This window comes from Pagrus pagrus, assembly GCF_965226575.1.
Source record: "Pagrus pagrus genome assembly, chromosome: 5".
NCBI classification, from domain to species: Eukaryota; Metazoa; Chordata; class Actinopteri; order Spariformes; family Sparidae; genus Pagrus; species Pagrus pagrus.
The window spans coordinates 23,058,698-23,079,631 of record NC_140189.1 but is presented as its reverse complement, the minus strand read 5'-3'; the positions used below and the strand labels follow the sequence as shown (position 1 = coordinate 23,079,631).

General features: G+C 42.4%; 3 protein-coding genes across 4 annotated transcripts; 1 reads left to right on the top strand and 2 right to left on the bottom strand.

The window, feature by feature from the left end:
- Positions 1-23: 23 nt before the first annotated feature.
- Positions 24-7,618, bottom strand: klb (klotho beta). Its single transcript, XM_084352610.1, has 6 exons — positions 6,836-7,618; positions 5,026-5,539; positions 4,676-4,944; positions 4,320-4,576; positions 2,900-3,831; positions 24-1,457 (listed from the first exon to the last, which is right to left on the bottom strand). Exons 1-6 carry the CDS (start codon positions 7,589-7,591, stop codon positions 1,042-1,044), a joined length of 3,144 nt encoding a protein of 1,047 aa, XP_084208736.1. The 5' UTR covers positions 7,592-7,618; the 3' UTR covers positions 24-1,041.
- A 1,304-nt stretch (positions 7,619-8,922) lies between these two features.
- Positions 8,923-13,362, top strand: tlr1 (toll-like receptor 1). Its single transcript, XM_084352541.1, has 2 exons — positions 8,923-9,162; positions 10,372-13,362. Exon 2 carries the CDS (start codon positions 10,379-10,381, stop codon positions 12,782-12,784), a length of 2,406 nt encoding a protein of 801 aa, XP_084208667.1. The 5' UTR covers positions 8,923-9,162; positions 10,372-10,378; the 3' UTR covers positions 12,785-13,362.
- On the bottom strand, positions 13,275-20,887 carry ints10 (integrator complex subunit 10). 2 transcript variants are annotated; one of them, XM_084352542.1, is made up of 18 exons: positions 20,191-20,887; positions 19,980-20,047; positions 19,786-19,889; positions 19,530-19,669; positions 19,353-19,434; positions 19,124-19,264; positions 18,797-18,971; positions 17,870-18,039; positions 17,600-17,739; positions 17,298-17,451; positions 16,988-17,070; positions 16,598-16,753; positions 15,937-16,045; positions 15,581-15,660; positions 15,329-15,491; positions 14,674-14,767; positions 14,326-14,394; positions 13,275-13,827 (listed from the first exon to the last, which is right to left on the bottom strand). In XM_084352542.1, the coding sequence occupies exons 1-18, from the start codon at positions 20,317-20,319 to the stop codon at positions 13,671-13,673; spliced, it is 2,214 nt and encodes a 737-aa protein (XP_084208668.1). In that variant the 5' UTR covers positions 20,320-20,887; the 3' UTR covers positions 13,275-13,670. The 2 variants fall into 2 exon arrangements, with proteins under 2 accessions (XP_084208668.1, XP_084208669.1); XM_084352543.1 differs by lacking the exon at positions 14,326-14,394.
- Between the last annotated feature and the right edge of the window lie 47 nt (positions 20,888-20,934).

Sequence of the window (20,934 nt, the reverse complement as noted above, 5' to 3'; positions counted from 1 at the left end):
TCATCTTAAATCAAGTCCTGAGTCTTTAAAGTCCAAGTCGAGTCTCAAGTCATCAGAAGTGACTCGAGGAGACTCAAGTCCACATCTGTGGATGCAGTCTTGTGAATATGGAGAGAAAGTTGCTTTCCATTTGCAGCAGTAAACAGCAAGCAATAATCCTCATGAAACCAGTGTGTCCATTACTAATGTACAGATCAAAGATGAAGGTCATGGGGTACGTGCTGCTGAAGACACATAAAGAGAAAATGTGAGTTAAAAGAAAATCCTGTACTCTTAATAGACTAGAAAATCCTCAGAGAACCACATTAGGAGAACAATTAAGACACAGCCCTGCCTACTGGTTAAAAGGGACGGAGATGCAGTCATCTAGATGTGCTACATGCTTAGCTGTACTCTCACAAACATCGCTGGACAGATAACATGGTGCTTTATGGTATTCTTCTTATTTTCAACAAAGGGTGGCCGTGTTTCACTTCATTTCATCAGAGCTGCAAACTGTGACACTAGAGGGCGTCATTGTCACATGGAGATTCAAACTGTCCGTGGCAAATTGCAAAACAGTGTGGTGTTTGAATAAAGTGGATACCACTTGAAAAAATGTCTAAACTTCATACAAACACAATCCAAAAGCAAATCTGAGCTAAACTTTACATGTAAAACATATTTTAGTCTGATCTAGACACTTTATTACAGCACTAGTATAATGGCATTGACATATTTTCTGCACGCTGGAGGTCAAAGGTGAGGTGAGCAAAGTAAACCATAGATATCACATAATCAAATACATGAGTCAGCAGAGTCTGTTGCCACCTCATGGTCATTTAACTGTAGAAACATACAAACAAAACTGCTTTAACAATTCTTCTCACCCATTACCCTCGATCTTAATAACCCTTTGTTACAGTGAAATGGATGGAGACGCTTTATCTTGACAGTAATTGTTAATAAGCTCATCACACATTTGTCTGAAGCACAGATACAAGCAATATACGACCAGACACACAGTTTCTCTGCTACATTACACTGTCACTGTCTCTTCAGTTAGCACTTAACACGTGGACATGAGCACACAGGGACCCCCTCCCTTCTCCTCCTCCTGTTCACCCCCCTCCTCCTGCCTCTTGTTTGGTTTCTCTTGGTGACGATGACAAAGATGATGAGCGCTGCCAGCATAACCGCTGTTATTAGGAGGCAGCCTCCAAACACCAGCATGGCTTTGTTCTTGAACATCCACGCGCACGCAGAGCACGGTTCATGACGCTCACTAGACCTGCAGGTCTGCACGGTGTTATCCTCGGGGAAACCGCCACGACTGATGATCTCTTTGTAGAGAGCGACGGAGGCTTTGGCTTTGGATTGGTGGTGGGTTGAGGAGAAGAGGCCAAACTGAGGGACGTGTCGATCTTGCAGCTTCCACAAGTAGAAGCCCTGCAGGTTTACTCGATCTAACTGTCGAGCTGGAGACAAATAGAATAAAGGAGTTTAAAAAAAACAACCAAATGCTAAAAATACATGCCCACTATCAGAAAACAGCACCTGTATATTTGCACACAGGTGCTGTTAGGGCCATAAAGGGCAAAGTATGAACACAGCACTGATAAACATTGTCACTGTAATGTTTTTCCCTCCCTTCCTTTCTCTTATTATGGTCTTCCTGGTTTCTCATTAAGTCTGGCTTTTATAATAGGAAGCAATATGACCATAAAACCTGTACTGTGTGTGTAGGTGTGTCTATACCTCAACACCCTGAACACTGAACATTTTGTTCCTACTGAGACACATAATCACACAACACATTCTGGATCAGAGGACCATCAGATATTAGCAGAATGATGGAGAAGGATCTTAAAATGTACATGGTTGAGTAGTAACAGATTACATGTAATCAGGATTTTAAAAAATAAGATATAATCAGTCCAGGTTTTGGATTATGTCTTTAGAATCTGTCAACTTTAAGATTCTGAAACTATTTTCATGATAACCAATACTCTATCAACCCACAAAAAAACCCAATAATGAATAGTGCCCCTCTTGTGCTGTGTGAGCAAAGTTCTCCACTGTGGCCTTTGGTTAAAAAAACAGCAACAACAAAAACTTGAAGGAGATCTATTGTGCCTTTTGTTTTTTTCCTTTCTTTTCCTAATTGGTTTGTGTGTATGTAAATTATCTTGAAAGTTAAAAAGGTCAAAGTCCACACCAACAGAAGCTCCTCTCTCCCACAGAAAACACTGCTCCTGAAACGCCTCGTCAGCAGTCCCGCCTTTAATTCTGTGACTTTGTGACATCATACATTTGCATTATTTATGCATAGCAGCTAGTTTGGCAGGTAAGAATTTATTTAGCACAGCTGCTCTGTTGTTGTTAGCGGTGCTGGGTCAGGCATGTGTGGGCTGACCAATCAGAGCAGACTGGATATTCAGGAGTGGGGCCTTAAAGAGACAGGAGCTAAAACAGAGTGCGAGGGGGAATACAGAGCTGTAGCACTGGACAGCATGAGACAACTGATGTGGTTTTTTGAGCACAAAAGTATTTAAACCTATTCTAGTAGTATAACGAAATAAAATTATGTAGCTGAAGATGAGCATTATATGTCTCCTTTAAGCAAAATTAGCATCCCATGTGTCGTAGTACACCTGTAGTTCGCTGTGTTTGTAGTCGAAACATTTTTTGAGTGATGATTATTTTTTAGATATTTCAACAATTTAATATTTTTCAGTCTGAGGGCAATATTTTCAATGTTTGGCTTGAAGGTAATCCAAATTTATTTAGATTAGATTATAGACGTTTTGTAATCCAATGGGTTATGTTACTAATTACAAAAAATTGTCATGTAAATTGTATTTAGTAACCGACTACATTTCAAAATAATCTGACCCAACCCTGAAAATGTATGCCCCACCTTTAAAAGCCTCCTGCAGATAACTCTTGAGAAAGTGTTGCCTGAGTTTGTCCTCCATAGGAGCCTGGTCATCAATCCCACTGGCTGAGACGATGATGGGCAGAGCCCTTCCGTATCTCTGGCTCACCCAGTTCAGGGTTTTCCTCAGGCCCCAGGGCACAAGAGCCAGCCCCAGACTGGACGAGGACCAGGTGGGATCAGAAAGAATCAGACAGCCATGATCGGGAGGTTGTTTCTGCTGAGAACTGGCCTGTGTGTTGGGATACGGAGAGACCAAACGGGTAGTGAAATGATTCAGTGCTATAAAACTCAACGCCCCTCTCAGCTCCTCCCTCTCAGTCTCAGTGAAGTTAGGAAGAGGGGATTCACGGAGGCCCATCACTCCAGCTCTCTCCTCCAGGTATGCCTTCATTTCTTGCGGGTAGTCCCTCTTGCTGTGTTTCTCCTCATATCTAGTCCCCAGCAGTGGGTCTAAGAAGCGACCAAGTTCAAACAAGAGGAACCTCTGTGCTGCTGCTGTATGTGAGTCCAGGAAGGGGTTTGCAGGTTCGGCCCAGTCGGCGTGTAAAGCAAGCGACACCAGTGCTCTCTGTTGACTCGAGTGTTCCCTCTCATACAGCCTCCAGGCTTTTGCATGGGCCAGAAGAAGGTTATGAGCTGCCTGATGCTTCTCTATCACACTAGAATAAACATCTACCAGTCTGTTTGGTTCATTGATGGTGATCCAGTATGGAACCCAGGACCCCAACTCCTGGTAGCACAGTGCTGCATATTCCTGAAACACCTCCACTGTGCTGTAGTTGAGCCAACCACCAGAGGCATGCAGTGGACCAGGCAAGCCCAGGTTGGGAGCTCTGTGTGTGGGGTAGTAGAGAATCACGACAGCCTTCATGTCAAGCTTCTTGAGCTCGGTCAGGACACAGCGGTAGTACCTTTAAGATGTTGTAGAACCAGGAGGTAATAAATGAAGACACAAAGAGAGACTGAGTCAAATATCTTTAAATTCATCTAAATCTGGCTAAAATCTATGGTGTGGATCAGGTAATATAACCTTATGGAACAAGCTTATATTGACATATACTGGAAAAATATAATGTAATATATTAAAAGTACATTTTAATTTATGGGGAGAAAAAGTTAACATTTAACATACGAAAAGTACTTAAGTAAAACTAATTTCAAATAAACTCAAGTATCAACAGTAAATTTCTGTTAGAACATGTACTTAAGTATCAAAAGTGTAAGTAAAAGATACACACAGTATGTTTACATGTATATACAGATATATATATTAGATCTACATATATGAAAAATATACTTTGTTGCATAAGGGTAATATTTTCTAATTGAATTGCTGAACCGGGCTAAATTTGGGAAGACTGAAGTGGAAGTCCATGTTTGTGTGTTTGTGTATTTCTACCTCAGAGCTTCAGTGTTCACATTAGAGAGGTCTCCCTGGGGTAAAATCAGAGACCAGTTCAGGGCAAAGCGGTAGTGAGATGCCCCAGTGGGCTCAAACAGGCGAAGATGACTGCGAATGGCCAAGTAGTCAGTGCACTGGGCTTGTCTGGTGTCGACCGTCGCCCCTGGGACTGGACGCAGTGATCTGTCCCCTGTCAGGTTCCAGCTGTACAAGTGGGTGTCGGTAAACTGTGGTGAGAAAGGGTGGAAGTGGACCTACAATAACAAAACATACATAAAAGAAGATCAGAGTGAATATAGTCATACGTTTAATTTTGTCTTTGCTGTAAAATCTCAGATTCTCTGTCTTCATACCTGTAAAGTGGAGTCAGCAACACCCCAGTGAAAGTCGCAGGGGAACCGGCCTCTGATCTCTTTTTCTCTTTCATCACTGGGGAAACCATTATCAGCGACAACATGTCTGTAGTACTGAGCAGAGGTCTTGGGGGTCCTGGTTCGGTTTGGTTGGCTGAAATCGATGTAGAAAAGGCCTCGCCTGACAGTGAAGCCATTATTCCACTCAAATCCATCCACCAATGACCAGGCAGAGTAGCCAAACACCTGCACACCATCAAACTTGACAGCTGTAAAAGAAAATATAACAATAAAGAGTGGAAAGAGTTTTTACATTGTCTTTATTTAATTTGGTTCACCTCTTCTCTTACCTTGCAGGACCTGGTTGATAAACCTCTTCATCAGGTAGATAGCCACTGTGTCCTCCTTTCCCACACTGGCTTCAGAAAACCAGCCTGCCTCAGCCACCAGCACCCTCGGGTCCCCATACTCCAGCTTTATCCAGCCCAGGATACGCCTCAGGTCTGGGGTCACAGTCAGACCGTACTGGACCAGGCTCCGGCCCAGACGGAGGTTGTTGGGCCCGAAGGACAGAGCGAAAAAGTCTGCTGTTGCCTGCACCCAGAGCTTCTCCTCAGGGGAGAATATGGGCAAGAGGGCTCCATGCTTGATTTTTAAGGAGGCTGGGTAGTCCCCATCACCAAAGATGGGGTTGGCAAACCAGCCGAGGACAGCCTCCATTGACTGCTGGCAAAGCTCAACGTTATCGGCTGTGGCTTTACCTCTTTGAGGCTCAACCCAGTGGGATCCCAGAACAATGGATACTTTACCCTTCTGAGCTGGACGGAAGTGGGTGTTGTAGGTGTGCCATGCTTTGGCGTGTGCCTGGAAATCACAGCAGACACAGTACAATGATGTATTGTATTGTAGTCAACAACAGTACAATAGGACTTTATCACAGCAGATATTTTGACGTCCCCCCACACCTGATATAGTTCACTCCTCCGGTGATCCGAGCTCCCAGTCCGGACAAATTTGTTTGGAGTATGAATTAAACATATTACCCTTTTCAAGATATAAATCTATTTTAAGTTTATAGTAAGCGTTGCCGGCATTTTTAGCTAACTTTCTGTCCACTTTGCAGTTAGCAAGCCCATCCCTTTTCTGTACGTCACCACACTTGCACAACTCCTTTCTTCTTTTTTTTTCCGAGGCAGCTTTCTTTGCCCCTTTCTTTTCTTCAAGCATTTTTCATCACTTGGCCTGTTTGGTAGTGTAATCCGTCACCAGGACCGCTGGAATTGGAAGCTTTACTTGTTCCCTGATGCCGGTGTGGGTACCAGACCAGGAGGATCTTGCTCTCTACATGTTCATGAGCAGACAGGACCATCTCTTTACAGAATTGTCTGTCCTTATTGGATAAAGTGGGAATATAGAGCTCTTTAATATTTATTTTAACATGAAAATAACGCTTACAGCAGCTTTAATTAACATCTGAAACCACATTTTTTACTTCAGCTTCAGCTACTGTACTAAACAAAACATAATAAGCAACAAACAAATGAGGAGACATGAGCTCCTTAGCGGAGGTAATAGGGTAATCATGAAAACAATCTATTAGGCACCAGAGAATTACTATTTGCTCATGCTATCTGCACAGTGTTAGCTGTACACATACCATCTGTGCTTTGACAGGCTTACTGCGTTATGGTGAGGGATTATTAATGAGGCGTATCTCCATGACTTCCTGTCACACACTGTTTCTCTCCAGCACAAAAGTGCTGATGTGGTGGACTTTGACCTCAGTGTCTGTTTAAGTGTCCTGTTTACTGGTCACAAACCTGCCAGAATAAAATATGAGCAACTTGTCATCGAGGAGATGAGTGTTAAGATTTTGCACTTGGCTGCACCGTTTTATATACTACAAATCAAACCTCATCGTCTTTATTGATTTAATTTGATTGCAACAAAATATATCAGAGCGCTGGAGCGGTCTGTGTTTGCTTCACCGCCTTCTGACCTCAAAATCGTTGGAGGATGCAAACTGATACTGCTGGAGAAGTTCAAAGTTTACACAGAGTCTATATCGTCAGAGAAATTCTTCATGTACTGTCATTTACAGCCCGAGCAGATAAAGCACAGTATATCACCCTGTATATTAGTACACCCTGTCTAACTTACCCTGATCAGGTTGTGCGCCACAATGAGAGAGCCAGCAGGACCCCCTGTTTCTCCAGGAGCATGCACACCTGTCCCATACCCCTGCACAGCCACCAGGTATGGATTATGCATGGTGAGCCAGTACCTAACGCGGCTCCCGAATGTGCGGAAACAAAATGCAGCATACTCCTCAAACAGTCCCACTACTGTGTCATTTTTCCAGCCTCCATAGCGCTCCTGTAGGACTTGTGGCAGGTCCCAGTGATAGAGAGTGACCATGGGCTCAATTCTCTTGTCTAGTAGCCTCTCTATGAGATGGCTGTAATGCTCCACAGCAGCTGTATTGGGCTGACCTCTGGCATCCCCATCAGGAAAGAGTCTGGGCCAGGACAGAGAGAAAGAGTATGATCTTACACCGAGATACTCCAGTGCCTCCACATCTTCTTCCCAGTGAGCGTAGCTGTCACTAACCGCATCGGCAGTGACAGCACTGACAGAGGAGTGGGTGAAGTGGTCCCAGATGGACGGGCCTTTCCCCTCCTGGTCCCAGGCTCCCTCTGTCTGGAAGGCAGACGTCCCCGAACCCCAAAGGAACCCTGAAGGGAAGTTGTCATGAAGGAAAGACTGGCCTTTTAAGATGGGGTCCGGCTTAGGCTGCTGCCAAATCTTCCTGCCATCCCCAAGAGAGGAGGCTGCCTTGTTCCAACCACACGCCACCAACAACAGGAAAGAGAGTAAGAGCCACCGACAAGTGGGAGGCGAAGGATGGTTCAACATCTTGAAGGAGTAGCTTCAGAAATTAACTTGAAGATGGTGGCTGGTGTCAGTCAGAGCAATTGCCCTGTTGAGTATCATAAATCCACTCTGATCCATGATGCTGGAGAGTGATCACAGACTCATCTGAAGCTTGGAGGTGCCGCAGTATCCATCTGGCAACCTGGTCAGACTTCCCTATCTCTCTCTCAGTGTACTTGTGCTCCCACTCAGCTCCTCCCTCCCTCATAATGTCGACACATACAAAGGTTGACTCACATCCACACCTGTATTATTTTCACATTTGAGTTTCCAATGAAATGTTTTCACCTGCGACTCCATAATCACTCCGTCATCCGTCAATTATATATAAAAAAAGAGCCTTTAAACGAGAGGACCGACACTTCAGAGGATATTACTGAGCTATTCCTGTGAGGACACACACACACACACACACACACACACATACACGAACATTCCTGTGTCAATAATTAGCTTGTACTCTGATCTTAGCTCCATGACTCCAAGAAGTAGCTCACAATGCAGTCTGTTTCCAACAAACACATACAGTGTTTTTGGACCTCTTTAATTAAGTTTGCCTGTGCTGAAAAACAACAAGCATCACTTTGGAGTTAATTAATTTAATTTTTCCAATATGAATTCACACGATGAACAGACATTGAGGACATTTATTGCAAAAGAGGGAACGATGAGAATCTAAAACAAACAGGCTGTTTTCTGTTGTCTTATGGCCAGGAGCTGCAAAGCACCTAAGATTTGATCAAACCACGCCAGGTGAGAACAGTGACACCACCTCATATAACCTTATTCAATTTAGCTCCACTTTGCCCAATGAGTAACAGCCAGTCACCCACAAAAACACCGGTGCTGCTGGTCTAAAAACATTGCTGGGAAATGTGCGTGTGTGTGCATGTGTGACTGTATTTGATAAAATAAAACACATCAAAGCCAATCAAAAAACCCCTTCCTCATCCTCCATCATTAACGACAGTGTCTTGAGTAAACAGGGCAGTCGTCCAGGATACACTCTGCCTCGAGGCATTAGTGGAGGTTAAGGTAATTGAGTTGGGAAATGGTCATCCACAACCCAGACTGACCTCAGTGGTCGCGGTGATACTACAGAAAGGGTGAACTTAATGCAGTCCACCTGATAAGAGCAAAAAGAACAGTAAGCTATTCAAAGCAGATTTAAATCTGAATAACGGTGTACACTTAAATACTTTCTCTCTCCCAAAATGGTTTCCTTCTCTAAAAAACCTCTGTGCAGTCATTCAAAGGGAAGTGAAAAGAGGATGTACGATTTTATAATAGTGTTGCTTTCATTTCCATGCGAATGTCATCTCTGCCTCATTATTTACCGCAACATCAGTAGGGGCTGTTTCAAAAATACAAACAAGAAGAACAGCCACAGAGCGTGACACTCATGATTGGGTTTTTGTTTGTGCACTCTTTGCACCATTGAAGTGATTTTGAAGGTATTCAGATATGACAAACTGCGACATGTCAACTAATTAAAAACTCGACATATTAAGGTGCAGTGCTTCTTCTGAAAAATCCATCTGACATCAGAACAGGTGAGCTCACTCTTTTGTCTGTTCACTGTATACTTTTGTTTTATTTAGAGAGGACTTTATTTATTAAGGGTTGTACTTACTTTTTAAAATGTAATTTCAATCATGGTCTATCAACACAGACAGACAGAAGCAGAGAAAAGCGTTAGAAGCATAATGGCAGAAACTTTGCATTGGACTCTGATGCATTTGCTCGACGGAGTATTTAAAATGTGAATGCAATTTAACGAAATGAATATCTGTTTTGACTGAATTTGTTTTGGGACGTGTGGATGCACAAGTAATCCTCAACTTACTACTAAAAGGTGGTTTAATTTCAATTGAATTCAAAGGTAACACTTAACACATTAATTGTTGATAGTTATTACAGGGTACGAGGTACGTCCTCATATGACTAAGCAGAGGAATACTGCGGGTTTCAGTGTCAACTTACATATATTGTATATTTACTTAGCTGCCACTTTATTAGGCACACTCAACCGTCCTGCATAGATACTTCCTTCACGAAAGTTATAATGTTTGGTTTTGTTGCAACTGTTTAAGGTGGGTTTAGACTGACTGTTACTATTATTTTGTCCAATCCTTACTTATTTTTCCTGTTAAATTCTTGATGCATTTCTGCTTCAATTTGCTCATAAGGGGGCTGTCATTCAAAGTGTGTCTTAAATAAATACATTTAAAAATAATTGAAATTAAAATGGGTATGTAAATGAGTAGGGGAAATAATACGAAGGTAAGTAAATACAGGAGCGAGTTAAAACCGAAAGATCCATTTCATCAATAAATGATGTCTATATTTATTTTAATTTAATTAACTTATTAATTGTTTGCTGCATATAATGACATATTCATTTATTTACTGAGTCATCCATTTATTATTTGTTCTTGATTTTGGCAGTTACAGTCCTCCACAGTTGGCTAAAAATGTCAACAGAAATAAATAAGTTGGCAATTTTACATGTCCGATCCTGTCTACCCAGATGTGACTGCTGTTGTTAACAAGATGTCAAGTTAAGTTGGGTCTATAAAGACAAGACTCTCAATTTAAACTCAAAGCACATTCATCAAAAATGATGACCCTGACGGAGGTTTGACTTATTGCAAGACTCTTGTATTAGACTGCATTAGTTTTAGCTAGGTGTACCGACTCACCTGGCAACTGACTGTATGAATCAATAATAACATGTATGTTTATTTTTTACTTCAATGCAGAAAAACAATGAGGCCTGTGTACGCTGCCATCTGGGCAGCAGCCATATTGGCAGGACTCCAACTGAGTGCTTCATCCTCTGAAACCAACGTCAACCGCTCATCCCAAAACCTCTCCTCTGTCCCAAGAGACCTGCCAGAGACAGTTGAGGTTTTAGACCTGTCATGCAACCGCATACAGCAGCTTCACCAAGGAGACTTCAATAACACCATTCACCTGAAGTCACTCAACATTTCATGGAATAGCTTGGAGGAGATCGATCCAGACACATTCCTCGACACACCACTCCTGCAGGATCTAGACCTGTCGCACAACAGGCTGAAGAACCTGTCAGGTCAGTGGTACCTGCTCCACACAAAGAACCTTCGGGTGCTGAATTTGACCTGCAACGACTTCCTCACGATGACACTCGGGAGTGAGTTCAGTTCCCTGGTAAAACTTGAATGGTTAGCACTTGGAGCTAAAGACATCCATTTGGGTGATTTCAGGAATATTGCTGAAGTGAAACTACTTACACTGACACTTTCCCTGGAGGGTCAACTGGTTTATGAAGCAGGCAGTCTGAAGGATGTTAAAGCTCAAAGGCTTCAGATAGCGTTGACTAGGAATCAGATACTGGACCACGATCTGTTCGGAGATGCTCTGTCACACTTTGTTGAAGTGGAGTTGATGAATATGACAGGAGGCTTCAGCAGTCAAAGTAATCAGTTAAGGGAGAGAGCAGAAATCCACACACATTATCTTCATCTCACCAACATAACAATCAGCTGGTCCGATTTAACTGACTATGTAAACGTGGTTCTGGGAACATCCATTGACCATATGGGCGCCTCTGATGTGGCAATGCACACTTTGCCTTTTGAAGATACTCCTGTGGCAAAAACATCTAAAATGAAGTCCTTCACAGCCAGAAGGGCGAGGGTGATGTCTTTCTTTTTTTCACAGGAGGTTGTATACGACTTTTTCATCAACCTACCAGTGGAGAATTTAGCAATCCTTGAGACTTCAATCATACACATGACATGCCCTGAGTCACAGAGTCGATTGGTCCAGCTGGATTTCTCTCTTTGTGCTCTATCTGACTCCATCTTCTCCAGTGTGAAGAATAAACAGTTTATTGAATGTGAGAATCTAGCCAACCTGAAGAAATTGACTCTGGTGGGCAACAATCTTAAGAACTTTCAAGTGCTGAGCAAACGCATGCAACACATGACATCCCTGCAACATCTGGACCTTGGCTTCAACCAGCTGGTTTACGATGGTGTGGAAGAATGTGTCTGGCCAGCAAACATCACCAATATGTCTCTGTCTTCTAATCGTCTGACAGACTCAGTTTTTAAATGTGTCCCAAAAGGAACAGAGACACTGGACCTCCAGAACAATCAGGTTTCTGTGGTACCAGCATCCATCATGAATCTGGAAAACCTTTCATCACTCAATCTAAATGCCAACAGGCTGCGGGACCTGCCAGTGTGTAATGGTTTGCCCATACTGAACGTGCTTCTGCTCAAGTCCAACTCCATCCACGCCCCGTCTGTGAACAAGCTGGAAAGCTGCCCCAAACTGAAAACACTGGATGTCAGTCATAACCCCTTCACCTGCACCTGTGCTCTGAGGAGTTTCATAAGTCTTGGCATGACTGAAAAGAAGAGAAATGACACAGGAATTGAATTGTTGAGTTGGCCATCAGGCTATTACTGCATCTACCCTGAGACCATTAGAGACTCCACCTTGAACAACATCTTGATCCCATTGGTCTCCTGTAATGTTGGCCTTCTAGCTGCCACCATCTTGTGCCCAGCAGTGTTTTTGATTCTTGTAGTTCTGACTCTGTGCCATCGTTTGGACATTCCCTGGTATATGGGCATGATCTGGCAGTGGACCAGAGCCAAACATCGTGCCAGAAGGCGACAACTTCGACCTGAAGATCTGGTGGGTGTTGAGTTTCATGCATTTGTGTCTTACAGCCAGCATGACGCAGACTGGGTGCACAACTCCCTCCTCCCAAACCTTGAAGGCCCTTCAGGAGGGCTCCGAATCTGCCACCATGAGAAACACTTTGTGCCGGGAAAGACGATCATCGAGAACATCATGAGCTGCGTGGAGAAAAGCAGACGCTCCGTGTTTGTGCTCTCGGCTCATTTTGTCAAGAGCGACTGGTGCCATTATGAATTGTACTTCGCCAGCCACCACCGCCTTGGTCATGGCCCAGACAGCATTGTGCTGGTGCTGCTCGAGCCTCTCCCTCAGTACCTGATCCCATCCAAGTACTACCAGCTCAAGTCCATGATGGGCCGACACACATACTTGGAGTGGCCTCAGGACAGGGCCAAGCAAAGACTGTTCTGGGCCAATCTCAGAGCTGCCCTACAGGTGGACCTGCCAAACGCTCCAGTCACAGAACTAGAAGACTGACGATGTTCAAGACAACTTGGAACTTGTAGTCCACACTATTTGTATAAAGCTTGTGATGATATACTCAGATATGCTTCCAAGTATAAAAATGTAAAATGTATTATGTGCGTTGTTTTTCCTCCTGTTTTGTTTATATATGCAAAAAGACTGCACTGCTGCCGTCAATTGTCTGCACACTATCCAAATGATCATTTATTCGTAAGTCAGCTACCTTTCATGTTCACTTTTAGCATTGTGCACAAGGAACGCTTCAAGGCCAGAAGTTGGAAATTCCAAAGAGAAAAAGGAAGTGGAAAGAAGAAGTGAGAAAGGGACAGAAGGGAGAGGGAACACAGGAGTAAAAACATCTGTAGGGAAAGAGAAGATGAAGCATGTATACTGTATTTCCAGTGTTACACAAGCGTACTTTCTTGAGCAACAGCATCTCATTTCTAATTTTGTAGAATGAACTGGTGATGAACCGATTGTTGTAATAAATCAAAATATCAAATCTTCTTTAAATCACATTTACTGGAAACATTAACATAAACTAACAATTTGATGGCGTCTGTAACAAAACAAATAAACTTTACAAAAGACTTTCAAAAATGCACTTCATTCATTTCCTCAATATTTACTCCCACAAAATCTCACTATATGATTAAACCACTTCAAAAGCGGTTAAGCACAGGAAACTACACACATACCATTAAAAACTGCATGAGCCATATCCACATTTAAGGCAAGGAGATTTTTTCTTTTTGCTACAGTTCATTGATGGATGATGAAGACAAGACAGATAGAAATGAGTCCTGTGCTGTGCCAACAGCTGATGGGGTCATAAAGTCAGTCCAGCTGTTCCCAAAATATCGAACTATGAAAAGGTATAAAAGTCACAGGCCAGGTGTCAAGGGAGTGACTGGATGATGATGATTTTCTCGTTGATGCAGAAACGGTGAAGCACGCTGAACAGGTTCTCTCCACAGCGCGACACCTGCCTCTCCATAGCCAGACGGAAATCTTCCTTCACTCCTTTGGTGATCCCACGGGTCACTGTGTGGTGTCTGAAGAAACAACAGTATATACAAAATGAACAGACATACATATGGTCAGAAATGTATTATTTTGAGATGATTTGTCATAAACAGGGAGACTAAGATCTATGCAGTAAAGACAAAATCATGCAAGCAGCAAGTTCCTTTTTCCTTACGTACATAAATCAGCCAGTCAGGTTTCATCATCATAAATAAAAACCACATAAAACGTGTCCACAAATGAAATGAGATCAAGTGTTATGAAAAGGCAAGAAACTAAATTGACTGCACATCAAGACCAACATCATCCTCAAATAACAACAACAACGACAACAGTGATGACCACAGAAAGACGAGCGATGGCTCAAAGAAACAAACGCCGACAGGAAATCAAAGAACGACTAACTCTTGATGTAAAATGACAGGCCCAAATAAAACTGGGGGATGACAAGCCTGGAAGTTGGGGATGAAAGAAGGGTGACTGGTGTTGGGGTGGGATGGGACTGTGGGAGGTGGGGCCCTGGGTACCTGTCCATCGTCTGCACCCCTTGTAGCAGAAGGGTATTTAACTCCACCCCCAGGGCGGGACTAGGGTTCCTGAGGGACAGCAATATTCAACAACTCTCAGTCAGTGAGGGTGCATTCAAGAGTGTTTACGTCTACAGCAATGAATTAAGGAGACTAATAGGAGCTTTATTTTACCATAAACCACTTCTCTTTCTAATTAACAGCATTTTCAAAGTAACAATTTTCCCCACAGGCCATGTCTACTTAGATCATCAATCATTAACACTGTTCTCTTTGAAAACAGCAACAGAACGGGAGTGTGCAGAGTCACGATGCCAACTGAAACGTTTCTGAATGCCAGGTTCTTACTTGATCAGCATTCCCTGATTGGGCAGCAGCTCCAGTTGAATCCTCCCCCCTTCTGGTGTGCGTAGGTACGCAAACTCCTCCAGCATGTCGATGTCTGACAAAAATCATGAGCTTATGGAAACTAACGTCCATGACAAGAGCACACAGACAAAGTGACTGCAAAGTAACTTCAGTTTCATTCAGTCTAAAATTCAGTCTAGTCAATCTGTGATTCTGAATATTTGAAAGAATTTCAATACTCATTTTCTGCACTGACGATAGACTGTTGCCAGCTGACAAAACAAAATGGTATTTAAGGTAGAAGTACCCGAAGTACAGGTTTAAAACATTAGAATATGCATTGACATTGACAATGTAAGAGACACACACCAAACATGTTGTAGGGGTGTACACAGACCTCTAATATTAACAGCATTTTACGCAGAACATCTAAACTTTACTTCTGACCTTGAAAAAGCATGTGCCACAAAACCAATGAAGGTATACTTTGAATAAATAAATAATACATAATAAGAACCAATAAAAACATTCCTACAACTACTTGCAATGTGTCCTGGATGCCCTGAGTTAGACTGACTGAACAAACTACTTTATAGTTGATATCTGAAAATCCATTCTCTGATTTGTTTGTGCGTGTAGTTATTGAAAAGGATACTTGTGACATAGTTGAAGAAATTCTCATACTGGAAACTGCCTTGCTGACAGATCTTATCCACTGCCTTTAAAAACAGCATCTCGCCCTGTGGCCAGTCATGCTGCAGGAGCACCACCACATGACCGAGGGACAGGTCGTCTCGGCTGTCTGTAAAGGCACGGAGCTGATTGGACAGAATGAGAATTAGGAAGGTGAATTATACGAAGTTTAATATCCAAATTTCATGCATTTACACAGACTTAAACTAGTTACCTTGAAGCAGGCCAGCATCAGCTGGAGGCAGAAGGGTAACACAGCTTTGCTGGTGCAGGGAAGCAGCCTCAGGTCATTACCTAAACACGACAAAAATGAATCACTGCGTACTGTTCTGATAATCACAGTTATGTATTTCTTTGTCGCATGATGGTTTCAACAAAGGTCAGTTCTTTCTCATGAATATGTAAACTGCAGCAAAGGGAAATTGTGTGTACATCATTTCTAAATATAAAACCTTTTACACTAAAATTCAAAAGCTATATTAGATGTCAGTTTTACAAAACATATTAAAGGCTTTTTATGTCAGAATCAGTTGCTGAACGTTGTTTTACAAAAGCAGGAAATGACTTTACCTTTCCTTGTTTTTGTCTTGACTCTACCCTGATCCTCTGGAGTCTTTGTCGGTACTTGGTTTGGCGGCACCAGTCCACCGACAACATCAAGCAGCTTCTCACAGGCCATCTGATTAACAGATAGAGTACAATACATGCATCACATGTGTAAAAATGGGAGGGCTGGATTTATTATTGCTAGGTCTGTCCTTATTGGAACCTGTACACAAGTTTAAAGATAATTTAGTGCATTTCAAAGAATGTTATGTAATAAAGCTATGAATGTTCAAAATCTGGTATAAATCTAGTCAGAACTAAGTATATTCAGGTAGGTTAGAAGCACTATAATATACTAAAACCAAATCTCTACAAGTTGCACTCTGCTGCAGTTGTGTGCCTCTAAAATTGATCTTAACTCCAGCTCCACCTGCAGGCCGAACAGTGCAATACAGACTTCAGTGTTGACAAGATTATAACAATAAATGTCTAAAGAATAATAGAATATAATTCACAAATTTCAGGAATACAAAGAGACAACAATACCTGCTCCATGTACATCAAAATGTGATTTGAGAATGAAGAGACAGGCAACCTGGTTTATATATGCATGTCTCCTGATGCCTACCAGACTTATGTAAGAGTGCTTGTGTATGCAAGGTTGTGTGTGTGAGCATGTGTGTACCCTGTATTCTCCCAGTGCGTAGTGGCAGGAGGCCTGCTGTATGAGGGCCCTGTGGTGCTCCAGACTGGCCTGACCTGAGGGGCTCTGCTGGCCAGGCTGAGGCTGCTGCACTGCAGCCATCTGGTGCAGGCTGGAGAGGGCCTTACGATACTGTCCCTGGAGACACAGACACACACAGACACACAGACACACACTCAGCATGTATTCACTGAAATCTCATGAGGCACATGAAAAGACATTTTAACATTTATGAATATCTATTTCCTGAGCTCTTTTTGCCTCATTTGTTAAATAGTAAATAAAAGAAGATATATTTATATATACATTTCCTCATAGGAACCAATAAAGTTTCATTTAATCCTGTATAAAATGTTAAAACATGTTTCTTGCCTGGTATATGATCATGTCGGTGAGGAATATTCTGAACCATAGCCAGCTGTCCGTCTTCCAAGAGGCACAGATCTTCTTGAACTCTGTTAAAATGCAACGGTAGATTCAAATAATTAACAAATAATCAACACTTTTAGTTCCTGTATCCCTCCTTCAAGAGAACTGGCGAGTTGTATCAAGACTCTTTTTAAAAGCCATAAGAATACACCTGCAGCTGTTGTGTTTGCCAATTAATGATATTGTGTTGGAGTGACTGGACCTTGTCTGGGTGTGTAAAACACAAAAACACATGAACTGAACAGCTGTTTACCAGTTTCCAGGCCGTCATGAGAGTGAAGGAGGTCCCAGCTCTCCCTCGCTGTGCGGAAGCTGTCCAGAGTCTCTGACCAGCTGGGCATCTCAGTCTTGTTTACTAAAATGTGTCGACCTCGACCTTTTCCTAACCCTTCCTCATCATCTGAGCTCTACAATGACACACACACACACAAAGATTAATAAAGTAGAAGGCATGATGGAAAAACACTATAATCTCACACTTAAAGTTATTTGTCCATCTTTCTCGGCTCTCAAAAAATCAGGTAGAAACATCTATGATTTCTGACCAGTCCTCACCATTGTCTTCTCTCTCCCATCTGCCAGTTTGCGTTTCTTATGTGCATGTTTCACGGCTCCTCTTTCCACCTCCACATCATTATACACCGAGCTCAAATCCTCTACAAGGATCCACGGCCCAGAACTCAAGGCATTCACAGCTGTCAAACAATAAACACATCGTTAGATCATTTAACTATTCATTGAAAAGACAATGAAGATGCATAACCTGAAGAACTAGAGTGAAATTATAAACTAATACTGTGTATGCTTGAAAAGACAGAGGCTGACCCTGGAACAGCGCAGGCTGTACAGATGAGACATAAAGGAAGGCGCTGCGGAAAAGGACGAGTGCAGCACAGATGACAACTTGACTGCAGCAGCGGGATCTCGTGTCTCCTTCCAGACCAGGCAGGTAGTGACACAGCTCCTTTACTCTCTGCAGCATGTCCACGTAACTCCTACAGCAAAGAGTACACACAAAAACAACAAAATATCTATACTCGCCTTCAAATGTCTATATAACATGTACAAGTGATCTGAACCTTCTTATTCCCGATGCTTCTCACGTTTACAGACTTCTTGACACATGATGGAATTTGCATGCTTATGTGACAATATTACAATGTTTTTAAAATTTTAAATCAAGACTATGTTTACTACTGACTGCTGTGCAATATAATGTAATAATATAATATACTACTAGCACATTATACTGTGTATCAGTCTGTTTTTGTTCTGAAAACATATATATATGCTGCCTTACATATAAATGTCATTATGATTGATGACATTTTCTGATTCTCTTATATGGACTTAAATTTTTCATTCTTTTATCAATGACTGTATACTTATTTCTAAAAATGTATAGTTTTATAATACCTCTCTGATCAACAGCATCACAAAACTACAGACTCCAAAATTACCATGAGGTTTAATCAACATTCTCTAAACTACTTTTAACATAAACTGACACCTTCTTGACACAGCATTCATTGCAGGGTTGTTGTATTAAACTAAGGGATGCAAAAAAAATGTTATTTCAAAACATCTGTATTTGCCTAGAATTTCACAATCTCTGCATCTCTACTTAAGAGCGCACTAATTTAAGATAGGTGTCGGTAATATACCATCACTTTTTTATATCAACAATCACCAGAATAAAACAGAACCCTGTTTAACGGTGCTGGCTGATTGACAGGCAGACAGATAGACTACCTCTGTCCCTTGTCTCCCTGCCACTCGCAGCGTGCTCCAACCACAGAGAGGATATCTAACAGCCTCTCCCAAGGTTCTGCCACCACCGATGACTTCTCCGACAGGCCGTCAATCACATAGCGCTGAGAGCCACGGGACACACTGGGTGACTTGAGAGATCCACCTTCTTGAGAGCCTGACACAAAGGACAAGAGAGAGAGGAAAAAAATGTCAGGCAGGCAGTGAGGAGAAAAATATGCAGACAGATCTCAAGATATCATGAAGTTTATAGTGATCACACTGGGTTAGCACGAAGATAAAAGGAAAGAACAACATCATAAAGTTTACCCTGTATCTGTACATCAGGTGATGGTCCACGGGTAACATAGCCGATATAGAATTCAGCTGCTTTCAGCATGTACTTCTGCATCAGGCTGGCCGGCAAGCGCATGTCCATGTTGTTTATGACCAAGGGAAGGACATCACACACTGTAATAATAGGGACGAATTAGTGTCAAAGTCAATGCATATAGCAAGTGGGCGTTTGTAACCGTTTTAATGAACTAGTTTCACTCACCAAAAAGTTTTCTGAAGCAGTTGACAGGAGTCTCCACGTTCTCCGATGCCTCCGCTTCTAACAATGTTTCTCCTAGATTGACCTAAACATACAGCAAAATGTTACCACCGATTGCTTTAGTGTAATTTACTCTATGTTCAAAAGAGAACGCACAAGTGTAATGCTATCATTACATACCCCGTGTTGGACCACAGACTCTGGAAAGCGTTTAAGTAGGAGGAGCAGCATCTCTGCCTTCTCCAAAGTGTTGAAACACTGCTCTGTGGCTTTCAATAGCATCTCACACTGCACACGGCCAGGCAGCGTCTCAAAAAGCCCTGGGGGAAAAACATAAAGACAGATTTCCAAACATTGTCAAAAAACGATGTTGTGATATTTACTAATGTACTGTATGCATGGCCTGTATAGTAACAAGGCAGGCATCTCCTCTCACCTCGTAGAAACTGTGCATGTTTGTCCTGAGAGTCACTGCGCAGGGCAGCTGTGATGACACTGATCTCACGCCAAACAATAGGCTGATCTGGAAAGTTTATAAACCTACAAGCAGAAGTCATTGTCAACTGTTAGCTCAGACTCAGGACCACTTGACATCAACACCAGTAACAGAGATAATTCACTTTAACTCACATGTCATACAGCAGTCTCCCTGCTGAAGCTGTCCTCTCTGCATTGCGCTCAATGATGTACATTTCATACTGTGAAAACATGTCAAATCATATTTTAACAAAAGACTCATAAAGGAGGATCTACACATTTCAAACAAGTGAACTTGGCTTGTACAAGAAACTACAAATCCAGTGGTTGGACTATAAGCAGCTGAGGTGTGTCTTTGTGTTACCTGTATGTTGAAATCAGAGGGGTAAAGGGTTCTGGCAGTGATGAGCCAGGCTTTGGCCGCACACGGATCATCAGACACCAGCTCTCGGGCTCTTTTCACCAAAAACTCGCAGTCTTTTTGCGCTGACATTTTACGTGAATTGAGATTTCAGTGCCGAAGGCGACAAGCTGAGCCAACACGCTGTGTTTTAATGCATACGGCTCTCCAACACGCACAAGTCTCTGTGAACAAATGTCAGGTGCGGACAGGAACCAACGAAGGCGTTAAGCTAAAGAGAGCCGCTCTATGCAAAATGTAAGAGTACAGCTAGCATCATACAGCTAGCTAGCGTTAGCTGTGAGACTTTCCGTTAGCATATTCGCTAGAGTTGTTCACCAGGCCCTGTCCTATTATTCAATTATCTTATTTACTTTTAACACCCATGCATATCAACAAAAACAACGGCTAAATGTAAAAAAAAATACCGGCCAAAGCTAGCTATCGTTACTTATTTACCGACAATCCCAACGTTGCGACACTGACGTCATACTGCTGTCGTAAAATTACGCTCCATTCTGCTTTACGACCAACATTCAAGCCCTGCCAAAAAAAAAGGTCGTTTTAGTTTCCAAGTCAGTATGGAAAATCCGGAATAATTTCCACACATAAACTATCCACTGTTAACATCGTATTATAGATGTAAGTTAGTGTGAACGTGAAAGAAGCTCCCTAAACAGCCGTTGCCACATCCGTATACTATCAAAT

Excerpts from the sequence above, each read along its gene's own strand:
- klb (XM_084352610.1), bottom strand. The coding sequence starts at position 7,591 with ATGTTGAACCATCCTTCGCCTCCCACTTGTCGGTGGCTCTTACTCTCT. Across the intron at positions 5,540-6,835 it reads TGGCGCACAACCTGATCAGG|GCACACGCCAAAGCATGGCA; the intron begins GTAAGTTAGACA and ends TGTGATTTCCAG. Across the intron at positions 3,832-4,319 it reads GTGAACACTGAAGCTCTGAG|GTACTACCGCTGTGTCCTGA; the intron begins GTAGAAATACAC and ends AACATCTTAAAG.
- tlr1 (XM_084352541.1), top strand. The coding sequence starts at position 10,379 with ATGAGGCCTGTGTACGCTGCCATCTGGGCAGCAGCCATATTGGCAGGA.
- ints10 (XM_084352542.1), bottom strand. The coding sequence starts at position 20,319 with ATGTCAGCGCAAAAAGACTGCGAGTTTTTGGTGAAAAGAGCCCGAGAG. Across the intron at positions 16,754-16,987 it reads CCGACATGATCATATACCAG|GGACAGTATCGTAAGGCCCT; the intron begins GCAAGAAACATG and ends CTGTGTCTCCAG. Across the intron at positions 13,828-14,325 it reads GGGGTGCAGACGATGGACAG|ACACCACACAGTGACCCGTG; the intron begins GTACCCAGGGCC and ends TTGTTTCTTCAG.